Source organism: Nyctereutes procyonoides, unplaced genomic scaffold, assembly GCF_905146905.1.
Source record: "Nyctereutes procyonoides isolate TBG_1078 unplaced genomic scaffold, NYPRO_anot_genome, whole genome shotgun sequence".
In the NCBI taxonomy this organism is placed as follows: Eukaryota; Metazoa; Chordata; class Mammalia; order Carnivora; family Canidae; genus Nyctereutes; species Nyctereutes procyonoides.
This window is the reverse complement of record NW_026575130.1, coordinates 9,830,317-9,851,039: the sequence shown is the minus strand read 5'-3', so window position 1 is coordinate 9,851,039 and position 20,723 is coordinate 9,830,317. Positions and strand designations below refer to the sequence as shown.

Sequence of the window (20,723 nt, the reverse complement as noted above, 5' to 3'; positions counted from 1 at the left end):
GTTACATATAAAAAGAGAATTCTATGAGAGGAAGGGACAGTCAGGGCCCTCCCCACCCCCAGATGTTTTTCCGGCCCTAACACCTGCAACCAGCAGATGTAGTAAACAAGCAGTCGTTTGTAATGCAAATTCAAGTATGGTCTCACCTTAAGCTCAAACACAAATGGTCACCCTGCTCCTGACACCCTAGATGAAAACTTAACACTGAGGATGTCAGCTACACAAACACCAAGTCCTGCTAAGGACAGAGTTAAAGAACTAGAAGGCAGAAGCATGGTTAGGGGTGAATAAGAGAGGCTGCCTTCCGGTTAGTGTTTTGGATCTCAAACACATTAAAAACAGCTGTTGGGTATTAAGAACCAAAGACTGCAACTCACTTTGGTAGGACCTTTAAAAAAAAAAAATGGATGTAGCCTTGTGGTTAAAACGGAAAAGATTCTGTAATTGTGCAAACTGCAGAATATCGCAAGACGATGTGTCTAAAATAAATGCATTCTAAAATGTAACAGAATAAACCAAAGCAGATAACAAGGTAAGGTAACTGTTTCCTGACCACACCCCTTTCCTCCACCCTACACCCACCAACATTGTTCTGGCCACAAAATCTTTCCTAAACAATGAATGACTGTTCAATTCACTGACCTCAAAATTTTAATATATGTACTAACAATAAATACCTTCTATGCTATCAAAATTTCAAAATGATTAGTATGGGGGGGGGGCAGGAGACCTAAAGGCGAAATCTGATTAAAGAAGAAATGCTGGGTAGCCCCGGTGGCTCAGCGGTTTAGCACTGCCTTCAGCCCAGGGCCTGATCCTAAAGACCCTGGGATCAAGTCCCATGTCAGGCTCCCTGCATGGAGCCTGCTTCTCCCTCTGCCTGTGTCTCTGCCTCACTCTCTCTGTCTCTCATGAATAAACAGAATCTTTAAAATAAATAAAGAAGAAATGCTTAATTTTCAAGATGCTGAGGGATAATTTATACCAGATTTTTATTATATTGACTTTTAATAGATTATTGTTTTGAAAGAAGTGCCTTAACTAAGGAATAAAGCCCACAGATACTTATTAAGCATTAACCGTGTTTACAGCTGAAAAATGTTTTAAGATCATTTTAGGGGCTATTTTCTAATGTTACTAAGTCAGAGACTACAATTTAGATTTGTCAGAAAGATTATTTGTTGTTCTCAAAAGCCTTTCAACAAAAATCTTCAATTATTCCTTATCTAAAACATATTCTCCTCTTCACCATTTAAAAAAAAAAAACAGTCCCAACTATTAAAAAAAGTATCTGATACGTTTGCATTATTTAGTTCAACAAACAGAAAAATCTCCTACAAGTTTTAAAACTCAGAAGCATTTATTTGGGGGTAGTCCCTAATTATTAAACTGTATTTGCTTTTATTAGTCACTTCTTAGGCAGGACATTCATATGCACAACAGACACTTCTACCATTAAATATTTGAAAAGCCTTTTAAAATAAAATGTGAAAACACTATTTCCTATGACAACCGTCATAAAATCTCCAAGGTCACCATTTTAACTGCTATATGAAAATCAGAAATATCTTATTTCCTACTTGAAAGTTCAAGTATCTTTTTGAAATTTATGGAAAAATAATTACAGGAACTTCCAAATCACAGTGCCCACACAGAGCATATTTATTTCATATACCTATCATTCTAACAATTGGAGACTACAAATAATCACACAAATACTCTTGTTGATAATTGATTCCTCTCTGCTACTTTGATGGATCTTCTAGATCCCAGATTCTGTTCACTGAGGTATTGTTAGTAGTACTTTCCCTAGATGTCCATGACTGAATTTTTTTTCACATTGTGAAAGCACTGGACTAATAAGGCTAAGACCATAGGGTTCCATCTTCACAATCCTGGGTTTCCTTAGAAGGCCAGCCATACTGAAACCCTAATCCTCAAGACCCTGTACACACACACACACACGCACACACACGTTCTTCACTGGAGGCTAGGTGATAGAGGGAGAAAAAGGCTGAAATAGGGTAAATATATTGACAGATCAGTGAAAATCCATCACTACCATGAGAGAGACGATTCTCAGGGAGAACTCCATCACCAGCACATTTCACATTCACACAGTATGTAAGTTACCCTTTAGGTGTTTTCTTACTATATAAATGATGTTTCCACTTCCCAACAAAAGAGAAATATCATCAAATGATATATTTGAAATTCTTCACAGTGCTAAACATTTGCAAAATGCAGTTATGTTGCTATTGCATTTTTAGAACTTTGAAAGTTAACTGAGCCATGAGATAAAAAGAACAATATTCATTGGAGTTATCTTCAAGTGGTATTTTCTCAACACTTATCCCCACCCCCTTGCCAACTGTTTTTTTTTTAATGTATTTATTTGAAAGAGATTGAGAGAGAGAGAGAGAGAGAGAGAGAGATTGAGTCCCAAGCAGATTCCATGCTAAGCACAGAGCCTGACCAGAGGCTTGAGCTCATCACTGGAGCTGAAACCCAGTCAATCGCTTAACTGACTGAGCCACCCAGGCACCCCCCCCCCAAATGACTTTTTAAAAAACATCAGATAATGCAACAAAATGAGACACTATCTTAAAAGCTGAAGTAACATTCTAAATGTTCAGCCCCAAATAAGCTAAAGTAGTTCTGATTCTAGATAGCTATGGGCAGTGAAAGCTATACAGTACATAGCTAACTGAAAAATTAAATCAATTTTTCCTCTCATCAGCATAAAAAGCACAATACATATAAAATCATGAATTTGTTGATTTAACTTTGCTTGCTTTCATGATAACTGGAGATTTGTTATTTATGCATCTTAACCAGTAAGACAAAAGCTAAGATTCCAAGTGTAAGACATCAAAGGTAGCACTCTCTTAAGGCAGCCATTCCTCACAGCAGGTCTTATTTACTAATAACTCCTCACATAGAATGAATGTACTTCCAATGTGTTTTAAAAAACAACTATTTTGCTAAAATATAAATTAGCTTGCGCTTCTGAAAATAATTTGCATCATCATTGTGTTACTCACTGTTCTTGGGATGGGTGGAGAAAGAGATCCATTGGACATGTATGGGTCATTATTCATATTTGGCATCATTATGTACCCGGAATAGCTCGAGTAGGAGGGTCCCTTGTTGTAGAGGCCTCCATCTGGATGCTTTCCTGAGGGAATCCAAATAACAATCAATGATGCACTGACTTCCTTTTTATATCAGTGTATTTTTCATCTGAAAATCTAATAGTTCTATGACAAACCAGACCTTACATAATGGATTTGTTTACAAAATACTGTAACTGGATTATTATGCTCTATTTTAGATTGACAGCATTTATTCTCTTAAATGGCTTAGCAGTGAAACAGATGTTTTAAAAACATGTGGTTCAATTTACTTCCACTACTGACTGGTGTTTTTACAAAAATAAGTGTTATTCAACTAACTTAATTTGTTCTAAAACTAACAAACTGGACCAAGAAACATACACATGTGAAAGAACACACAAAACCTAAAGCTGTCTTATAAACACATTAGGCCATCTAGCCATACACACACACACACATATATTTACACACCTGAAGTTATGCTCCACCTTAGCAACAAAGTAAAAAATTCTACCTGTGCTACTAGATTTCTAAAAAAATTTCTAGATTTTATTGAGGGAGAAAGAGTTATATCTAGTAGATGGACAATTACCCAAATTTATGAAGGATCAACTCCAGGAGACTTATTTTTACATACTACACCATTCTGCCAAAGAAATCTGTGTGTTTAACATATACATTTCTTAATCTGTATAACTCCTTTGCAGCTCTGAAGAAAGTCTGATATTATACTTCTCTTCCCTCTTTTCCTAGCTGACTGATTGTATATGAACACTCCATTCTGGTCAAACCAACTGTAAGCAAAGGAAAATAGAAATGCAGACTATTCAACAAGAAAACCCTACAGATTACTTGATTATTCTAAAGTCACAAGGAGTTCTAGTTAAATCTAAAAAATATATGCAATTTTTAAAGTTTTGAGTAAGAATTAGAAACGGGGAGAAAGTCTATAATAATGTTCCACATGCAAAGGTCCTAATTCTAAGAATAAAGTTTTATATTTTTACAAATTAGATTCTGATTTACTGAGCCATATTTAGTCTGTACGTTCACTGCCTGCCCTCTCACTACAACAAGAAACAGCAATTTTACAAATGAAAATCCATTTGAAACTATTCTTGTTGGAAAATAAATTGGTATAGACTGTCACTGTACAATGCAGAAAAAAGTACTAAAGTTCGAAGCCAATTAGAACTTGGGCTAAAAAAAAAGGAAAAAAGGAAAAATTATAGACATTTCCTCTTCCACAGAGAATCTAGAAGCCAACTAAAATCCAAAGGCCCCTAACTCATTCAGAGACAGTTTTTAAATCATACATGAGAAATAGGCAGTGAGTTTCCTGGGTTTTCTTTCCCATTTTGTTAAAACAGTGGGCACCGTCTTATCACATCTGATTCCTGTTTCTTGGGCTCAAATAAAAATCAGAAATATACCTATATTCACAAATTGCACCTATTAAATGATAAACTTGGGAGAAACAGAATTAGTGTCTTACCGTCATCAGGGTGTTCTCTGGCCTTGTCGTGGTAGGACTCCTGAGAGGTTTGTGCTTGTCTGGCCACCTAACAGCAAGAATCCCCATCCCCAAAAAAAAGAAAACCAACTGTGAGTTTGTGATTAAGTGTGTATCCACTGGTAATTCAAAGGAGGAGGACTGGGTGAGGCTCAACCTACCTATCTTATCAACCTAAGTGGGATAGGCTAGGGCTGAGAACCTGGAAATCTTTTGCTTTTTCTTTTCAACACATATTTTTAAAGTGATTATTATATACCCAAGACTAGAAAGTATAAATAATACTAAGAAAAACAGTAACAGTATAGTAAATCTGGGAAAGATCCGCATGCTCCTCTGACTGCTGATTATTACAACACATCAAGGCTACTTAGATACCTAGTATGATAGGAGTTTGACTTAATGGAGTTCATTCTTTTGATAGCTTCTTTAACCACTGTGAACGGTCGATCAGAGCCAATTAAAATTGGGCAGAAATACCATTTTGCAACTAAAATAAAATAAAAACTAGGCACTTACAGGTAGGGGTCTTAAGGTGACTGTCCTAAACCAGTCCCAGCAGGAGACCCCCTCCCTAAAACCTACCACAGCTGGCTGAGTGCAAGCTGACAAGAAAAAAAGTGAACTACTCTGCGGTTAAAGGGAGGAAAATTCGAGACTTGAGTTATAAACATCTAAAAGGTAGCCCAGTTAATATCAGTTCTGGTAACCACCATCCACCCAGACTCAACCACGTGCAAATCAGTGGTATTACCCATTCACCATCTTCCCTGGTCTGCCCCATGCCCACTTACAACCTTGGCAAAGATTAACAGGGCCTTAATCCCTGGGTTCTATGCTTCAAACTGTAGGACCCTTCTTCCCAGAGCAAAAACGGAAAATGTGAAGTGGGTGGCAGATTTATTCATGGAATACGAAAGGACAAGCAAAACGAGCAGAAAAAGATGCTGCTCTATAAATGCAAGAGTTTGCTTCTGTTTCAGATGTCATTTGGTTCCTTGGACATATGTCCTCCAGGTAACCTTCTCCCCCAAATGCATATTCACAAACCCTTTAAGTGGAGTTGCGTGCACCCTAGCCCCCCCCCCTTCAAATTGGAGTGTTGTAATGAAAGATACGAGGATCAGGATCGCGAGCGCCCTTGTGTTCTTAGAACCCAGGCCCCCCAGGCTTCCAAATGCGTACTCACCCCCGCCATTGGTATTAAGAAGGTAAGTCTGAAGTGTTCTTAAACGTGTTGTTTAAAACCCAAAATGTCCCCGCCCCCAAAACCACAGGCTTTCTTTTTGGGGGCAGAAGGATGCCATTTAAGGGAAAAGGGTATACCCTCCAAGTTTCTTTGGAGGGAAAAAGCGTTGGTGAAATCATTTGAGCGTCAGGACTTTTCTACCGGATTTCCTCCAAAGCGCTCGTTTCCCAGTTGTTAAACGAGGGTGGCCGGTGGAGTGTCGGGTATCAGGGTCCATCCGCCCACCCCAACCCCCCTTCCCGAAACTCTCCACCGCCTGAAAATAGCCCTTCCGCGCGGCCCTGCTCGCGGCTCGCCCTCGCCGGCACTCACGTGTCTCTATTTACTCTACTTGGGTTACCTGCGCCGTCGCCCGCAGCGGCCCAGGAGATCAGATAAAGCGCTTTCCACACTCCCTGAGTGGGTGCCCTGTTCCGCCCCATCTCGACTCTGACCCCCCTTTCTTCTGCAAAGATTTGAGGCCTGAGCCGCACTCAAACTTACCAAGTGTAAGCGCTTTTGTACTTTAAGTGACCAGGTTTGGAGAGACCGAGTGTTGCCCGCGGTCCCGGGCGCCCCCCACCCCCGCCCCCCGCCCCCCGCCCCCCGCAGGGCGGCTCGGCTCGGCTCGGCTCGGCTCGCGGCGCCCACGGCTCCCAGCAGCCGCCGGCCGGGGCGCAGGGATGCGGCGGCCGCAGAGACCCAGGCGCGCGCCCCCGCCGCTGGCCGGCTCCGCGCGAACCGCGCTCCCCGGCGGTTGGGACCGCCCCGCCTGGCCGCGGCCCACGCCCGCCTCCTCTTCCTCTCCGCCTGCAGCTCTGCTCCTCTCTACCTAAGCCTTTGGTGGTTTAACGCACTTTTGCAGAGACATCTACCGAGGGAGAGCGCGGGGTGCACTTTGTTCCGTCCCACGGAAGCACTTCTTAGTGTTGTTCGGGAATCTCCGCTTTAATGCCTCGCACCCTCTCAACCCCGCTAAAAAGTCCGCAGGCGACACGTTACGGGCTAAGGGCAGCTTGTCTTGCCCACAAGCCAACAATTTCCTCCTCGAACCTCAGCACTGATCCGTAACCTTCCCTGCACACTCCTCCGCTTCCCACCAACACATGCACACACACGCACACGCATGCACGCGAAGAATGTTGACCGGGGGCCCGTCCAAGCCCCCACCCCCACCCGCACCCCCGCCAACGGGGGACCCCCTCGGGGCCGGCGGTCCCGGCTGCCCGGCTGCCCGGCGCCTGCCCTCCTCCTCCTCTGCTCCTCCCGGGGACCCGCCACGCCTCTCGGACCTCGGGGCAGCGGCCCGCTCACCTCGTGTCCGTTGCTGGCGGGGATGATTTCGGACTCGTTCACTAAGGAGGACTTGATGTCGGCTAAGTCGCCTTCCTCTTCGGGGTGGCTGATTTCTGCGAAGATCTTCTCCTTCTGAGGATCGCCCTCATCCTTGAAAGGGATCATCTCGTCGGTGGCGCAGAGTTCCGGGTCTCCCCCGCCGCCGCCGCCGCCGCCGCCGCCGGCCCCGGAGAGCTGGGGCATCCCGACGACTCTGTAATCTCCGCTCCGCTGGAGGAGGAGCCCCCGAGGCGACAGCAGGAAAGACAGAGGATCAACGAAAGGGGGAGGAGGAAAAGGAGAACTGGAAGGATGCGTGAGCGGGAAGAGCGGGCGGAAACCGGGCCCGCGGCCCCAGGCCGGCGCAGCTGCGGCGGTGCCCGAGCCCCGGCGGCCCGCTCCGCTCCACTCCGCGGAGCCCGGCGCCCGCCCTCGCGGCCGAAGGGCGCTGGGCTGCTAAGGCCGCCGGCGCCGGCGCCTCTGGGGGCGTCTGAGCTGCGGGGCGCGTGCTAGGCTGGGCTGCCCCGGCGGCCACCCCACGCCCCCGGCGCCTCCAGGGTCTGCGCGGAGGACGCCGGTTCCGGAGGAGGCAAGACTCTCCCACGCGCCGAGGAGGGTCGGTCCGTGTGTCTCTAGCAAACCTCTCCACCCTCGCTTCCCCGGTGGCCGACTTGGGAGTTTGTTTTCCGAGAAAGGCGACCTGGGCGCAAAGGCTCCGTTTGCCCCAGCACACAGGGCGCAAAGGAGAATCAGAAGATAACGAAATGTCCGCTTCCTGGAGGGTAAAAAAAAAAATTAAAGAGCCACCGGGTTGAGATGTCCGTTTTTAAAGCTTCTTATTTCCTTCCCTTTCGCTTCAGTTTTCCTTCTCCAGGCGCATTTAATCTGCTGGTGGAGGAGGAGGAGGTGGGGGAGGAGGAGGGGTGGGAGGAGGTGGGGGAGGAGGAGGGGTGGGAGGAGGAGGAGGAGGGAAGAGAAAGAGAAGAAGTTTGCCAAGAATAAAGTTTGTGCCGGCGGGCGCTGGGAGTCGGCAGTGGAGGATGCGGCGGGGTCTCGGGGAGTCACAGCAGGGGCCTTGGACCCGAGTGCTTCTGCCGGGCGCCCGAGCCGACAAACACGCACTCACAGCCCGACCCCTCTTTGTTCCCGGCTCGACTTTCTCAGCCTGGCGCTCTCGCTCGCCGCGCTCCACGCCGCCGCCGGGCCGCTCTGTCAAGGCAAAGAGCTGCACCCTTCGGGTTCGCCTGGCCGAGGGGAGGGGGGGGTGCCCCGAGCCTGGCCGCGTTCGAGGCTCCGGGCGCGTCCCGGGCCCTCGGACCGAGAGTGCAGTGCTGAGCCCAGGTCCCTCCTCCGCACCCGGCCCCGCAGGTGAGCGGCTGCGCCTCCCCACCGCTTCTCCTCCTCCCGCGCCTCGCTGGCGCTGAAAAGCTACCCACTTGCGTCGCTTCTCCTCCCTCTCCCCTCCCCCGCCTCCAGCTCTCCTTGGCCGCCCGCTGGGGGGGCGGGGGGGGGGGCGGCGAGAAGGAGGTGGTGATTGAGGACTTTTTTTTTTTCTTTTCCCAGAGCCTGTAGGACGAGTCCTAGTTGTGTGTGTGCGTGTGTGTGTGTGTGTCGGCGCGTGTGTGTGTCTGCGCGCGCGCGAGCGAGTGCGCGCGCGCCTAAAGGATCTAGAAAGTCGCTGAGAGGAGGAAGGACCCGGCGCTTCCTGTAACCCACGGAGAAGCACCCTTTGCCCGCGTGAAATTGACAAGAAACTCTGCCAGAACGGTTTAACTTCATCATCTAAGTATCTTTTCTCTTGTACCCCCTGCACCTTCCTCTGCCAGTCTCGCCCGCCCCCCCCCCTTCCCGCCTCCTTCTCCCTCCCTCCCCTTGGCAGGGCAAAGAAGATGAAAGAGAAGCCGCCGCAGCTGTGATCGACACCACATTGATAGATGCTCTGACAGAGCGGATGAGGCGGGAATTGGGGACAGAGAGAAGGAAAAGGGGAAAATATAACAGAGATTGCCCAACTAAGAAAACGGAAACAAGGACAAGGAAGAGAGTTGTGACTTTCCTAAACTATAATGTCAAAGGACAAGGGAGCACATGTTAGCAAAAATTAAATCTCCGGTCTTAACCGAGAAAAATAGGACAAAGAAGAAAAAACTGAAGACTGGATGTTAATTATCGCCTTTTAAAACAAGATCTCTTTCTGTGCATCCTCACCGTGAGATGTACAGAGAGAGTTGCGCTAGGTCTCTCTTGGATTTCAGGAGATACACGCTACAACGTATGGGAACCTCGCAGAGCATGGAAGATCAACCCAAGGAGGGGGAAGGCAAAGGGACCCAGGAGAGGGATGCCAGTAGAGAGAGGGAGGGAGGACTGGGCAGTCTCTGGCACCTCGGACTGCGCACTCAAAGGGACCCTTGAAGATGCAAATCCGAAATCCAACCTCAAAAATTCCCCAGGCACCACCATCTCTTTGATGCATTTTGTACAAGGACAGGACTTTTAAGGAGATGCTTTGTGAAAGTTACAGTATAAGCGAAGCTGAAGTTTGAAAACACATTACATTTTGTTCCTTGGCTCTCAAACCCCCTCAGTTAAAAATCCAGGCAAAATTATTATACCTAATACACTAGCCATCTGTAAAACCTCAGAACAGTAAACAAGAGGCAGGAAGAAATGTGTCTCCATCTACCTTAAATTGAAAATAAGGAAAACTCTACAGAATCAGACGTTAGCTCTATTTTATAGGAATAGTCATGCAAAGGTCCCTCTTTTCCTAAGGAGAAAATTGCATGCTGCTGGGCATTATATATAAGTAAAGACCTTAACAGTGCTCCAAAAGAGCACTTAAAACTTTGCCCCAGGATGGGAAATTTACTAAAAAGCAATTTTAAATACTATCAAAGGGTTCTATTGGTCATATACAGCATGGTCAGTTGTCACACATATTCTATTTGGGGGATTGGGGCAAAATTAGGGAGCTAGTGATGGAAGGCAGGAAGAGTAAAACATTAAACACACTCTAAATAGCTGACAATGCAAAGCCTTAAAGAAGAAAAGAATATTCTACTACAATATGTCTGTAAGACAATAGTAAAAAAAGATTGGAAAGAAACCATTTTTTTTAATTGATGGCGGTAGTCAACTTCCCTTGAAGTCATGCACCAATGCGAGTGTAAAGTACCGGTGATGTGAACATGTAGCTATGTCAGACATTAATACCCTCTGTTCTAAAAGAAATATGGGAAAGCAAAGTCAAAAGTCCTCCCAATACATGTGCCAATTTGGCTGGTAGGAAAAGAGCTGGGAAATGCAGTTTCACCAAAGTAGCCAGAGTGAGGGTTCCTTTTCATCAAAATATTGAGAGGGCGTGGAATTGGGGCGGGGGCACACAGAATGGCCATAGAATATTTTCTGGGAGCCAAGGAGAGATTAAATGACGACTCCTACATCTCCCTGTTTAAGTGTTGCAACTCATTCGAATCCCATTTTCTCCTTCATGTTAATTATCTGGACTCCCAGAGTCTTTGGGGAGCTCAGCTCCAGGTGTCCTGGAGATTAGGAGCTCGAGGAGATGGGAGTTTGGGGAATAATAACTAGTAGGAACTGTTCACTAGAAGGACCGAGGGTAGGTGGCTTTGTTTGGAATTTTTCGGTAACCCTCTCTTACGGAAACGTTTCTAACGAAATCACCAGCGCTTTGCTCTCTCTGTGGCTGTTTGTCCTCCTTGCGGCGTGCGGTTGTTGACGGATTGTCCCTAGCATTGCTGCAGATCTTGAGATGGGCTGAACGTAACGGGGGCTTTGCGAGGCGAGAAAGCGTTCGTCCAAATTCATTTAAAGCTTTATCCGGGAGAGAGGTGGACGTTTCCCCGCGAAGTCTGTCTTTCCTGGGGTGGGGGTGGCGGGTGTGTGTGTGGGGGGGGCGGTGCTGGGAAGCTGGGGTCCTTCGGGAGGGGTGAAGGAACCCTAGGAAAGACGGTCCTTCTTCCCGAACAGGTTCGGCGCTGTACCAGCCAAAGAAGGCATTTCTGCCGCCGGGAGGTCTTTCCGAAATCGTGCGGGGGCTGCTATTATATATGCAGCTGCTTTGGGTGCACATACAGTCCGGGATGTGGTGGGTGCGGCGCGGGAGAACCGCCGCCGCCCGCCGCCCTCTTCCCTCGGATGTAGAGGCGGGTTGTTCGTGTGAACTCGAGCGAACGACTGGAGGTTGGCTGTTGCAGGTTCACTCCTTCAGGATGTGGGTTTCAGGGGGCGTTTTGATGTGATTTAATTCTGACCGTGAAACAATTGCTAGGGGCTGGCTGGATTGCTGTTGGTTTTTCCCCTCTTGGTGGCTTTGGTTGGTTTGGGTTTAGTTTGGGAGCGAACGGTGACTTGTTTGATAGCAACACTTCCCTCGGTGCCGGGCGCCGTCGCCGGCTCTGCGCGTGGGGGACCGGGCGCCCACCCCGAGCCGGAACCGGGGGGTGGGGGGTGGAGGTGGGTGGGGGCGGAGACGGGCCCCGAGGTCCGCAGGGTACGCGGGGCCGGGGAACGGGGAGGATGCCCCCCCCTCACGGAGAGACCCCTACCCCCCCCCCCGGCGGCGATTTTGCTGCCAAGTGGACGCGGCTACACGCACTCGGTAGTGAGTCCTTAATTACAGGGAGGAGAGAAACGCGCGGTGCCCTTGGGAGCGCTCTCCGCCCCCTCGGTCCTCACCTCCCGCCCAGACTCCGGGTTTTCCCCTTTGTGTGGCCTGGACTCTCTGCCCCAGCTACAACTTTGGTGGGATCCCAAAAGAAGGAGGTGGCGGGGGCCTAACGCAAGCGGATGCTCGAGGATGCTCGAGGAGCAAGGACGATGAAGAACTAGAAAAAACGAATACTGGGATTGCAGAGACGGACGGGACTCCGGCGCCCTCGGGTTCCCCGCCCCGGGCGTCGCCAGGAGACCAAGTGCTGGGGGCGCTCCAGTTTAGGGGACCCCGCGGGAAGGAGGAGGGGGGCGGGGAGGCGGGCGAGCTGAAGGGCCGTTTGTGTCCCAGGGGTTCTTCCGCCTCTTCGGGTCTCCTCCTAAGACCGACGCAACCCCCTCCCTCGCCGCGGTGACGATCCGTAGCCCCGCGGAAATGTGGTTCCCAGATTCGGCCGCGTGCAGGCTCCCGGCGTCGGCGAGGCCGGCGCCCGAGGGCCCCCGCAGCTCGGCCCCGCGTGGCGCCGCCCGCCCACCGAGACCCCGCCCGGCCCTCCCGCCGCTCCTCCCGCGCTCGTGCGGACGCGGGCCAAGCTCGGCGCCCGCGGCGCGCCGGTCCGGGGAGCTGTGTCCTCCCGAGGCCCGCGAAGGAGGGCCCCATCCCGTCTAGCACCGGCAGACCCTCTGTCCCCCACCCCGGGGCCGCCCGGAACGACAGGAGTCAAGTTGGGGTGACTCCGCTCGGGAACCAGGGGACACGGGGCGGCGGGTTCGGAGGGGGCCCCCCCGCCACGCGCCTTCAAGGCTGGGACGCAACGGGAACCCCTGGCAACCCCCCCCCCCCCGCCACGGGGACCCGGGGCTACGTCTGGAATGGAGTGGAATGGGTGTGCGACCCGCAGGAAAGCTGCAGACGGGACAGCCTGCCTAGTGGTGGGCTGCACGTAAAATTCCTCTCCCGCGCGTCTGAAAACTTTTCTCGGGCGCCCTAACTCGGCGTGGGGACGGGCCTCGGCCCCGGCGACTAGACTAGCACGGGCTCGGCGGCCCGCCCCCCCGGCCCCGCCCTCCGCAGCCCGGTCCCCTCCACGCGCTCCCCGGCCGGGGACGCGCGGGGCCCGGCGCGGAGAGGCTGCCCCGCGCGCGCGAGCCGCGCCTTCTACCCTCGGAGGGCGGCGCCTGCGCAGGGCCCGGCTCGGCGGCACGGCCTTTGAAGTCGTGGCGGCTGCAGCTTTCATCCTTTCTTTTTTCCCTCGCAGGCCCCTTTGTGTGACTAAATTTGGCAAGAATATGGATCCGAGCCAGTCTTTCCACGTGTGCTCCCAGCTCCCAGCTGAGAAGGCCAAGGGTTCTCTTCCGGGTAAGGAGACAGGGAGAAAGATCAAAGAGTTTGGGGAGCTGGATCTGAAATGTGAATTGAGAATAAAAAATCAAGCCTGGACACATTCCAGTTTCTAAAGCAAAACCAACCCCTTAGCAGAGGCCGTCTCGCTATGCCTCTCTTTCTCCTTCTGCTCTTTTTTTTTTTTTTTTTTTTTTTTTTTTTTTTACTCTCCTCTGCCTTTCTTTCCCCGCAACCATTCTCGAGCACATGGAATAAAATAAAGACGACATAGGGAAGCACTTAGTTCCTCCAGATTTTTGTCTTGCAGTTAATTTTATTAGGGAGAATATCTTGTTCATAATTGCTGTTATGTGAAGCCGAATTTCTGGAGCCATAAATATTGTCTTATTTTAGTATGCTTCTCACTTCTTTTGTAGCACATTTGGGAGGAGAACGTGGACACACGCGTGTGTGTTCATTGTACGTAGTGCAGTGCTTCTTTTGCTACACACACGATATGGTGCACTACATAGTTTTCTCCCACAGAAGTTAGATCCTGCAAAACCGATGTTAGTATTGGGTTTTTTGGTTTTTTTTTTTTTTGTCTTTTTTTGTTTTGTTTTTAATCAAAGCGTTCACTGTCTGGTGTCTCTGGTTTAAAATCCTCTTATTGACAGAGTTCTGAGATCTTTTCCTACAGGGGACTAGCTAGAAAGTTTGTCTTTATAGTTTAGGAAACCACAAGGCCCCTTTTGGAATATATTTCTTGAGCAGTATTCTGTTGTTTCAGAAGTAACTGGTATGAAGAGACTGCTTTGAAATACTGTAATGCAGAGTCGGAAATCCTGGGTCTGAGGTGGGCTGTGTCACTCCTGTCATGCTCTCACCTCAGGCAAGGCATTTAACTTCTCCCAGACTCAGTTTCCTTTCTGCAGAACGGCTGTAATAAGGGCCTACTCGACAAGATTGTTGTAAGCATTCAGTGAGATAATGCATGTGAAGGTGTATACTAATGTATTAGTAGTCCATGAAGCAAAGAGGATTCTTCAGGAGACCTGTAAATTGCCAAAATCAAACTAAGGCACTAGGAATCTCTACCACAGGAGTAAATGGGAATGGTTTCGTATACACACCCATGCTTTGACCATCTCCACATCTGCAACAGTTGTGTTACAAAAGCACCAAAATCATCTTAGTATTTGTTACCTCTTAATGAATAGATAAATTGATATAGACAAATGACACCGAAAACAGAATATTGTTTTGTGAGGCAGTTGACACAGCTTGTAATAACTCTGAGAACGACCTTAGTAGTATGATGGCCTATGAGATAGATAAAATACTTAACAACAGCTTTAATTACACGGGGAGGGGGTGACTAGAAAGGTGTGTAAAGAGATGTTTCTTGGGACTGTGTAAATACCATCAGAATTTATGTTTCAGAATAGAATGTGATTACATATCTCAGACTGAGGCATCTCAAGTTTACAAGGCAATAAAGGTTATGGTTCAGGCTGGGTATGAAGTGACGGAGCTGCCACATGTGTAGCACTTAGGACATTTAGCTGAGTGTGCTTCATGAATGATCCTTCCTAACTTAAGATGACTCCTCCAATGGGGTCATTTCCTGGGCTCCACCTCCCAGGATAAGGTTTCCAGTGATACCTGTGTACGAAGTGGTAAAAGCAGGAGTAGGGGGAGGTTTCCAGGGTTCTGGTTCCAGTCTTCTTTTACTGTGGCCCAAGGCTGCCCAGGTAGAGTCCTCCTGAGGAGTTCCATCTCTTTTGGCTGCCTCCTGCTGGTTTGCAAATGCTATTGTAACTCAATCAAGAGTTTGATTAACTCACTCAAGAGTTTGCAAATGCTATTGTAGGGACTCTGTAGCAATGGGACACTTAGGAGACACCTTCTAGTTTTAATTTTTCTTTCCCCAAATATCCCAGATTAGAAGTGAATGCTGATCAAGTTCACTGTCAACTTCAGTCCTTCCTTTCACCCTTCTTTATAGATGCAGCTACGTTAAAATTTATTTTTGCCTGGAAAGAGAACATAGACCAAGACACTGAGGATTTTGTCTTGTGAGGGCCTGAAAATACTCAAGGAAAACCTTGGAGAAAATAAACTCTCTGAATGGGGAGACACGGTTAAAGGATTTTTCTTACTTTTATTAATCTGTTTCTTCAGTAGGTATGATTATGAGGTCTGTCTTGGATTGAGGTAAATGAAGTTCTTAAGATGGAGGCCCCTGTAGTTTTTCAGGCCTCCTGGACTGAACAGGCAGGACCTTGGGCTCTGTCAGCATTGAGCCAGAGTCTAGTCCCTGGTCTGAAGTGAGAAGCCAAAGCCACAACCTTCTTTTTTTTTTTTTTTTTGTATATTTTTTTATTGGAGTTCAATTTGCCAACATATAGCATAACATCCAGTGCTCATCCCATCAAGTGCCCTCCTCAGTGCCCGTCACCCAGTCAGTCACCTCATCCCCCCCCAACCCCCATCAGCCTGCCTCCCCTTTCTTTTTTTTTTTTTTAAAGGCTTTTTTTAAATTTTTATTTATTTATGATAGTCACAGAGAGAGAGAGAGAGGCAGAGACACAGGCAGAGGGAGAAGCAGGCTCCATGCACCGGAAGCCCGACGTGGGATTCAATCCCGGGTCTCCAGGATCGCGCCCTGGGCCAAAGGCAGGCGCCAAACCGCTGCGCCACCCAGGGATCCCCTGCCTCCCCTTTCCACCACCCCTTGTTCGTTTCCCACAGTTAGGAGTCTCTCATGTTCTGTCTCCCTCTCTGATATTTCCCACTCATTTTCTCTCCTTTCCCCTTTATTCCCTTTCACTGTTTTTTATATTCCCTTGCCCAAAGGCAAGGGCAGTACCAACAGAGCAATATGGAGATTAATGCAGAACAAGGTCGTTAGTTTCATTGTTTATTCAGTTACAGCGCATATTTGTGTAAATTTCGGGGACAGTGGTGGCAATCTCTCTTTGATTGAGTGTAATCTATACATTTTAGTACTCCAGGAAAGTGCCTGACTGACGGGAACTACAACCAGTACCCAGAAAACACATCTACCCAGGCACAGTGAAGCATGCTGAACAATTTTCCAATGATTTCCATCAAAGTAAATATACCAACCTGGAGGTTCAAGATGGAGCGTCCTTTTTATCATGATAGGACTTTTAGGAGTCCTTGTGATTGATCTGTATTTGTTTCCATTTGAAACTGGATATCTACATTAAACCTTCACTTACCTCCCAGAGGAGAAGGGATTTTGGTCTATATAACATTTGATCTTCAGGATCCTCTTTTTTTTTTTTTTTTTTTTAAGTACTTCTGTTTGTAAAAACAGACTCACAGAGTGGAGTTATCCAGGCTAATGTATACACTTATCCAAGACACAGCTTCTAGTTCTTAACTCTGTCTTGCATGTGCAGCTGTGCTTAAACTGAGAATTAGCAATTCAGAAGGTAGGCAGAGCCAATGCAAATAGTTTAGGCTACAAAATTGTCATCTGGCGCAACTGAGCACTTTTCTCTGGCAAAAATGAGGCTAATTTGCCTGATCTGAATTTGATTTAAAGGTCCTACAATCCCACTCTGCCAATTATAGTTTTCAAATCCACTTCCCTTAGGTTAAATTGGCAGAAAGCAAGGGACAGAGATAAATTACTATGCTGTGAAGTTGGACAATGATTTTTGACTGCCAGTTCAGATAACTGTACAGACTCCCAAATATATTTTGAGGCTTGAATTATCCAGACATTTGACCTTTGCTGTTCAAATTCTCTGAATAATTTTTAGATTATTTTACTTTGTATTGCAGGAACAGCAAATCTCCAGTGGCTGAGTCACATAGACCCTGGAAGATCTCTCTTGTACTACTTCAGTAGCCTCCAGCTGGTCTCTGGCTTCCCCTCTTGCTGGGTTCCATGCATACCCCGCAGCAGTCCATGCATCATAAAGCAGTCAAAGTCATCCCCAAACAGTTCATAGTATGAGGAGGAGTCTTCCAAGTTGCTCTATGGACTGGCTCCTGGCTTCCTCTCCTGCTCCTCCTGCTTACTGCTCTCCAGCACCTGTCTCTCCTGCTGATTGTTCCTCCAGTGTGCAAAGTGTACATGCGTGTGTGTGTGTACACACACACAAACACACTCCTCAGTCCTTATTTGTTGTTGACTCTGCCCAGAAATCCTGGCTAGGTAGATATTCACAGGACTCATTCTTCATGCTTCTGCTCAGATGATGACTCCTTACTGTCCCCTCACCCCAATTCTGGGCCCTATCTTTTCTTTTACAGTTTCATCTTTTTTCACCTGTTATTGCCTGACATGTTTTTTATACTTACTTATTTTCTATCTTCCTCTCCCACTAGAACGTAAATTCCATGAGAGTAGGGACTTTGTTTTCTTAAGTCCCCACTACCTAAACAGTCCTTGGTGCACAGAAAATATACCGGATACATGTCAAATCATGAATTAATACTGCTTTTGAACCCTTGGTTTCCTTATCTGTAATGCTTCCTTTATGGAAGATTATGTATATTTTATATAAAATTACCTGGTGCATAGTATAAACACTGAATAGGTAGTAACTATAGTTGTGTGGATCAGCACTGCCAATAGAAATATAATGTAAGTCACATGGGTTGTTTTACATTAAGAAGCTAGAAAGAGGAACGCCTGGTGTCTCAGTGGCTCAGTGGTTGAGCATCTAGCTTCGGCTCAGGGCGTGATCCCAGGGTCCTGGGATCGAATCCCACATCGGGCTCCCTGCAAGGAGCCTGCTTCTCCCTCTGTCTATATCTCTGCCTCTCTCTCTGTGTCTCTCATGAATAAGTAAAGTCTTAAAAAAAAAAAAAAGAAGCTAGTAAGAGAGAGGTTAAAGTAATTTTAATAATATATTTTATTTAATCCAAATATCTGACATATTACCCTTTTAACATGTAATCATTATAAAAACTTATTAATGAAAGATTTCATATTCTTTATATTAACTTTTTGAAATTTGGTGTGTTGTTTACTTAGAGCACCGTCAGTTCAGAGGAGCCACATTTTGAGGGCTCAGCAGCACATGTGGCCAGAGTCTACTGTATTAGTTTAGCTGTGTTTGGTCAACTCTCTTTAATGGCAAGAGTTTATCTGATTCATCTTGGTAGCCCCTACCTTGCACCATTCCCTTAAAACAGTAGATGATGAGAAATGTATCAGACAATTATAACAGTATGTTGTTATATACTATTTTTCATGGCAAATACAGATTTTCAACTTTATTGGACAGTAAAATAAGTCTGAACTAGCTTGAGATTGTAATCATGACTCTAAGAACATTAGAGTAGTGCTTTGTATATAATAGTAGCTCAACAAATAGTTGTGGATCAAGTATGTTGTTGAATTGTTACTTCGAGTATGTTTTCACATTCTAAATAGTGGATTTACCATTGAGCTTTAGGAAATATAGAAGTTGAAGACTTCCTGAAGCATATCTTTTTGACTGACATTCTCCCCACTGGCCAAACTGCTAAACTCAAAGTTCCCTACAAGTCACCTAAGATCATAGGCTTCTCATTTCTCAGGAGATAGATAACAGGGAGCACTCCCACTCCCACCCCAGACTTTATTTTCAGCTATACTTCCCCAACTGCTTTCAGCCACGCATGGGTCAGGTAGTAAATCTCCGTCTTCTGGCTGGAGTTTTCAACCACAATACCTTAATAAGGCATTAATCATAGGCTTAGGCAGATACTTTACAGTTGCAAAATCATTTCACCCCTTTCAGAAATTGAAACCCTGGGCGGCCTGGGTGGCTCACCGGTTTAGCGCCGCCTTCAGCCCAGGATGTGATCTGGAGACCCGGAATTGAGTCCCACGTCGGGCTCCCTGCATGGAGCCTACTTCTCCCTCTGCCTGTGTCTCTGCCTCTCTCTCTCTCTCTCTCTCTCTCTGTCTCTCATGAATAAATACATAAAATCTTAAAAAAAAAAAGAAATTGAAACCCTGATGCAATAAAGAAGCATTATTTTGCGAGCAAGAGATCACTAAAAATATATTCAAAAGACTGTCAATAAGATATTCATAGAGGTGAAAGTTGTGGTCATTTGAACTAGGGGATTTGTTAAATACATTCTAAAAAGCCATATAGTGGAACACTATGCAGATAGGAAAATGATGTCATATAATTATTTTTATTTGCTGCAAGAAAAGATATTAGTGCTGTGTTAAGTGGAAAAAGCAGATTATAAAAGAGCAAGTACAATTCTGCCTCATTAAACAAAAAAAAATCCTATTCTCCATAGCATGTATTAGCATGTAAACCCTATGAGGGCAAGGGCACTGTCTTGTTTACTACAGTTTACCCAGTACCTAGAACAACTCTTGCCACAAAGTGGTCACTCAGTCAGTATCTATTTGACACTAAAATGCTGACAGTAGTTTTCCCTGAGTAGTGGAGCCTTGGGTGGTTTTTAGTTTCATCTTTGTGCTTTTAAAAACATTTATATGCAATGAATTAACATTAAAGGTAGAAGATAAAAAATGTCAATGTAATATGTAAAAAAGATTTAAAAAATAAAAGAGCTGGTACTAGGACATTTTGACAATAATAACAGCAACAATCAAAAGAAATTAATAAATCTCCAAGGAAAAGAAGAGAATCAGGCATCAGTGGCAGTGTGGGAGCCAGTGCATCACTGCAGATACAATTTTAGGGCCAAATGAAATTGTGGGCAACCAGAAGTTAATGCAAAGAGGCTCTGACCATTTATAGCAATTAAAAAAGGGAGGGCCCTGGAGGGGGGGGGGCTGGGTGGCACAGTTGATTAAGCATCCAACTCTTGGTTTCCATTCAGGTGGTGATTTCAGGGTTGTGATCTCAGGGTCATAAGAGTGAGCCCCACATCAGGCTCTGTGCTCAGCACAGAGTCTGCTTAAGACTCTCTCTCACCTTCTCTCCCTTGTCCCCTCCCCCCAACATTCATGTATGCTCTTTCTCTAAAATGAATTAATCTTTAAAAATTTCTTTTTTAAAAAAGGCTTTTTTACTTATGAGGCAAAGTTTAAACACAGTGAAATGCACAGGTCCTAAGTGTACAATTCAGTGATTTTTAAAAACATTTCACTACATGCATTACAGAATGAGTATCACTTCCATTCACTAAAAGAACACTGTACTGAGTGCTACTTGTAAGTACTTTATAGAAACATCTTTATTATAAGTTTTGATAGAGACATATACTTGTGAAACAATCACTCTGATTAAAATACAGAACATTTCAGTTACCCTGGAAGTTCTTCTAGAGAATGAACTTCTTTTGAAGCAACTTTTTAAGCTAACTTTTGGTGCAATGCCATATGCTGTGGATTGCTCTTTTCTTACGGGCTGCTTTGGATATGTCTCTTAAAGTTTCTGTGATTTAATTTTTCCATCTGATAAACTTGTCAAATTGAAATATGCCTTTTCAGAAAATGTGCTAATAGTGTACTTTATAGGAAAGGCAAAAATGGAACTCATAGTATTGCGTTGGCTATTAAAATGCTGAATT

The 20,723-nt window shown here is 46.4% G+C and overlaps 2 protein-coding genes across 5 annotated transcripts in view; one reads left to right on the top strand and one right to left on the bottom strand.

Moving 5' to 3' along the window:
- Positions 1–8,077, bottom strand: part of LEF1 (lymphoid enhancer binding factor 1) — a 118,221-nt gene extending 110,144 nt beyond the window's left edge. For 2 of the 4 annotated variants that reach the window (XM_055342484.1, XM_055342483.1), the window contains exons 1-3: positions 7,172–8,075; positions 4,612–4,678; positions 3,045–3,178 (exon numbers count right to left, since the gene is read on the bottom strand). In XM_055342484.1, coding sequence (XP_055198459.1) covers positions 3,045–3,178; positions 4,612–4,678; positions 7,172–7,396 — 426 coding nt within the window. In that variant the 5' untranslated portion in view covers positions 7,397–8,075. Of the gene's footprint in view, positions 1–3,044; positions 3,179–4,611; positions 4,679–7,171 lie in introns of all 4 variants that reach the window. The other 2 variants (XM_055342485.1, XM_055342486.1) reach the window with 2 other exon arrangements.
- Positions 8,078–8,217: 140 nt separating this feature from the next.
- Positions 8,218–10,589, top strand: LOC129521207 (uncharacterized). The gene is made up of 2 exons (XM_055342487.1): positions 8,218–8,560; positions 8,756–10,589. The coding sequence occupies exons 1-2, from the start codon at positions 8,233–8,235 to the stop codon at positions 8,872–8,874; spliced, it is 447 nt and encodes a 148-aa protein (XP_055198462.1). The 5' UTR covers positions 8,218–8,232; the 3' UTR covers positions 8,875–10,589.
- Positions 10,590–20,723: the final 10,134 nt, after the last annotated feature.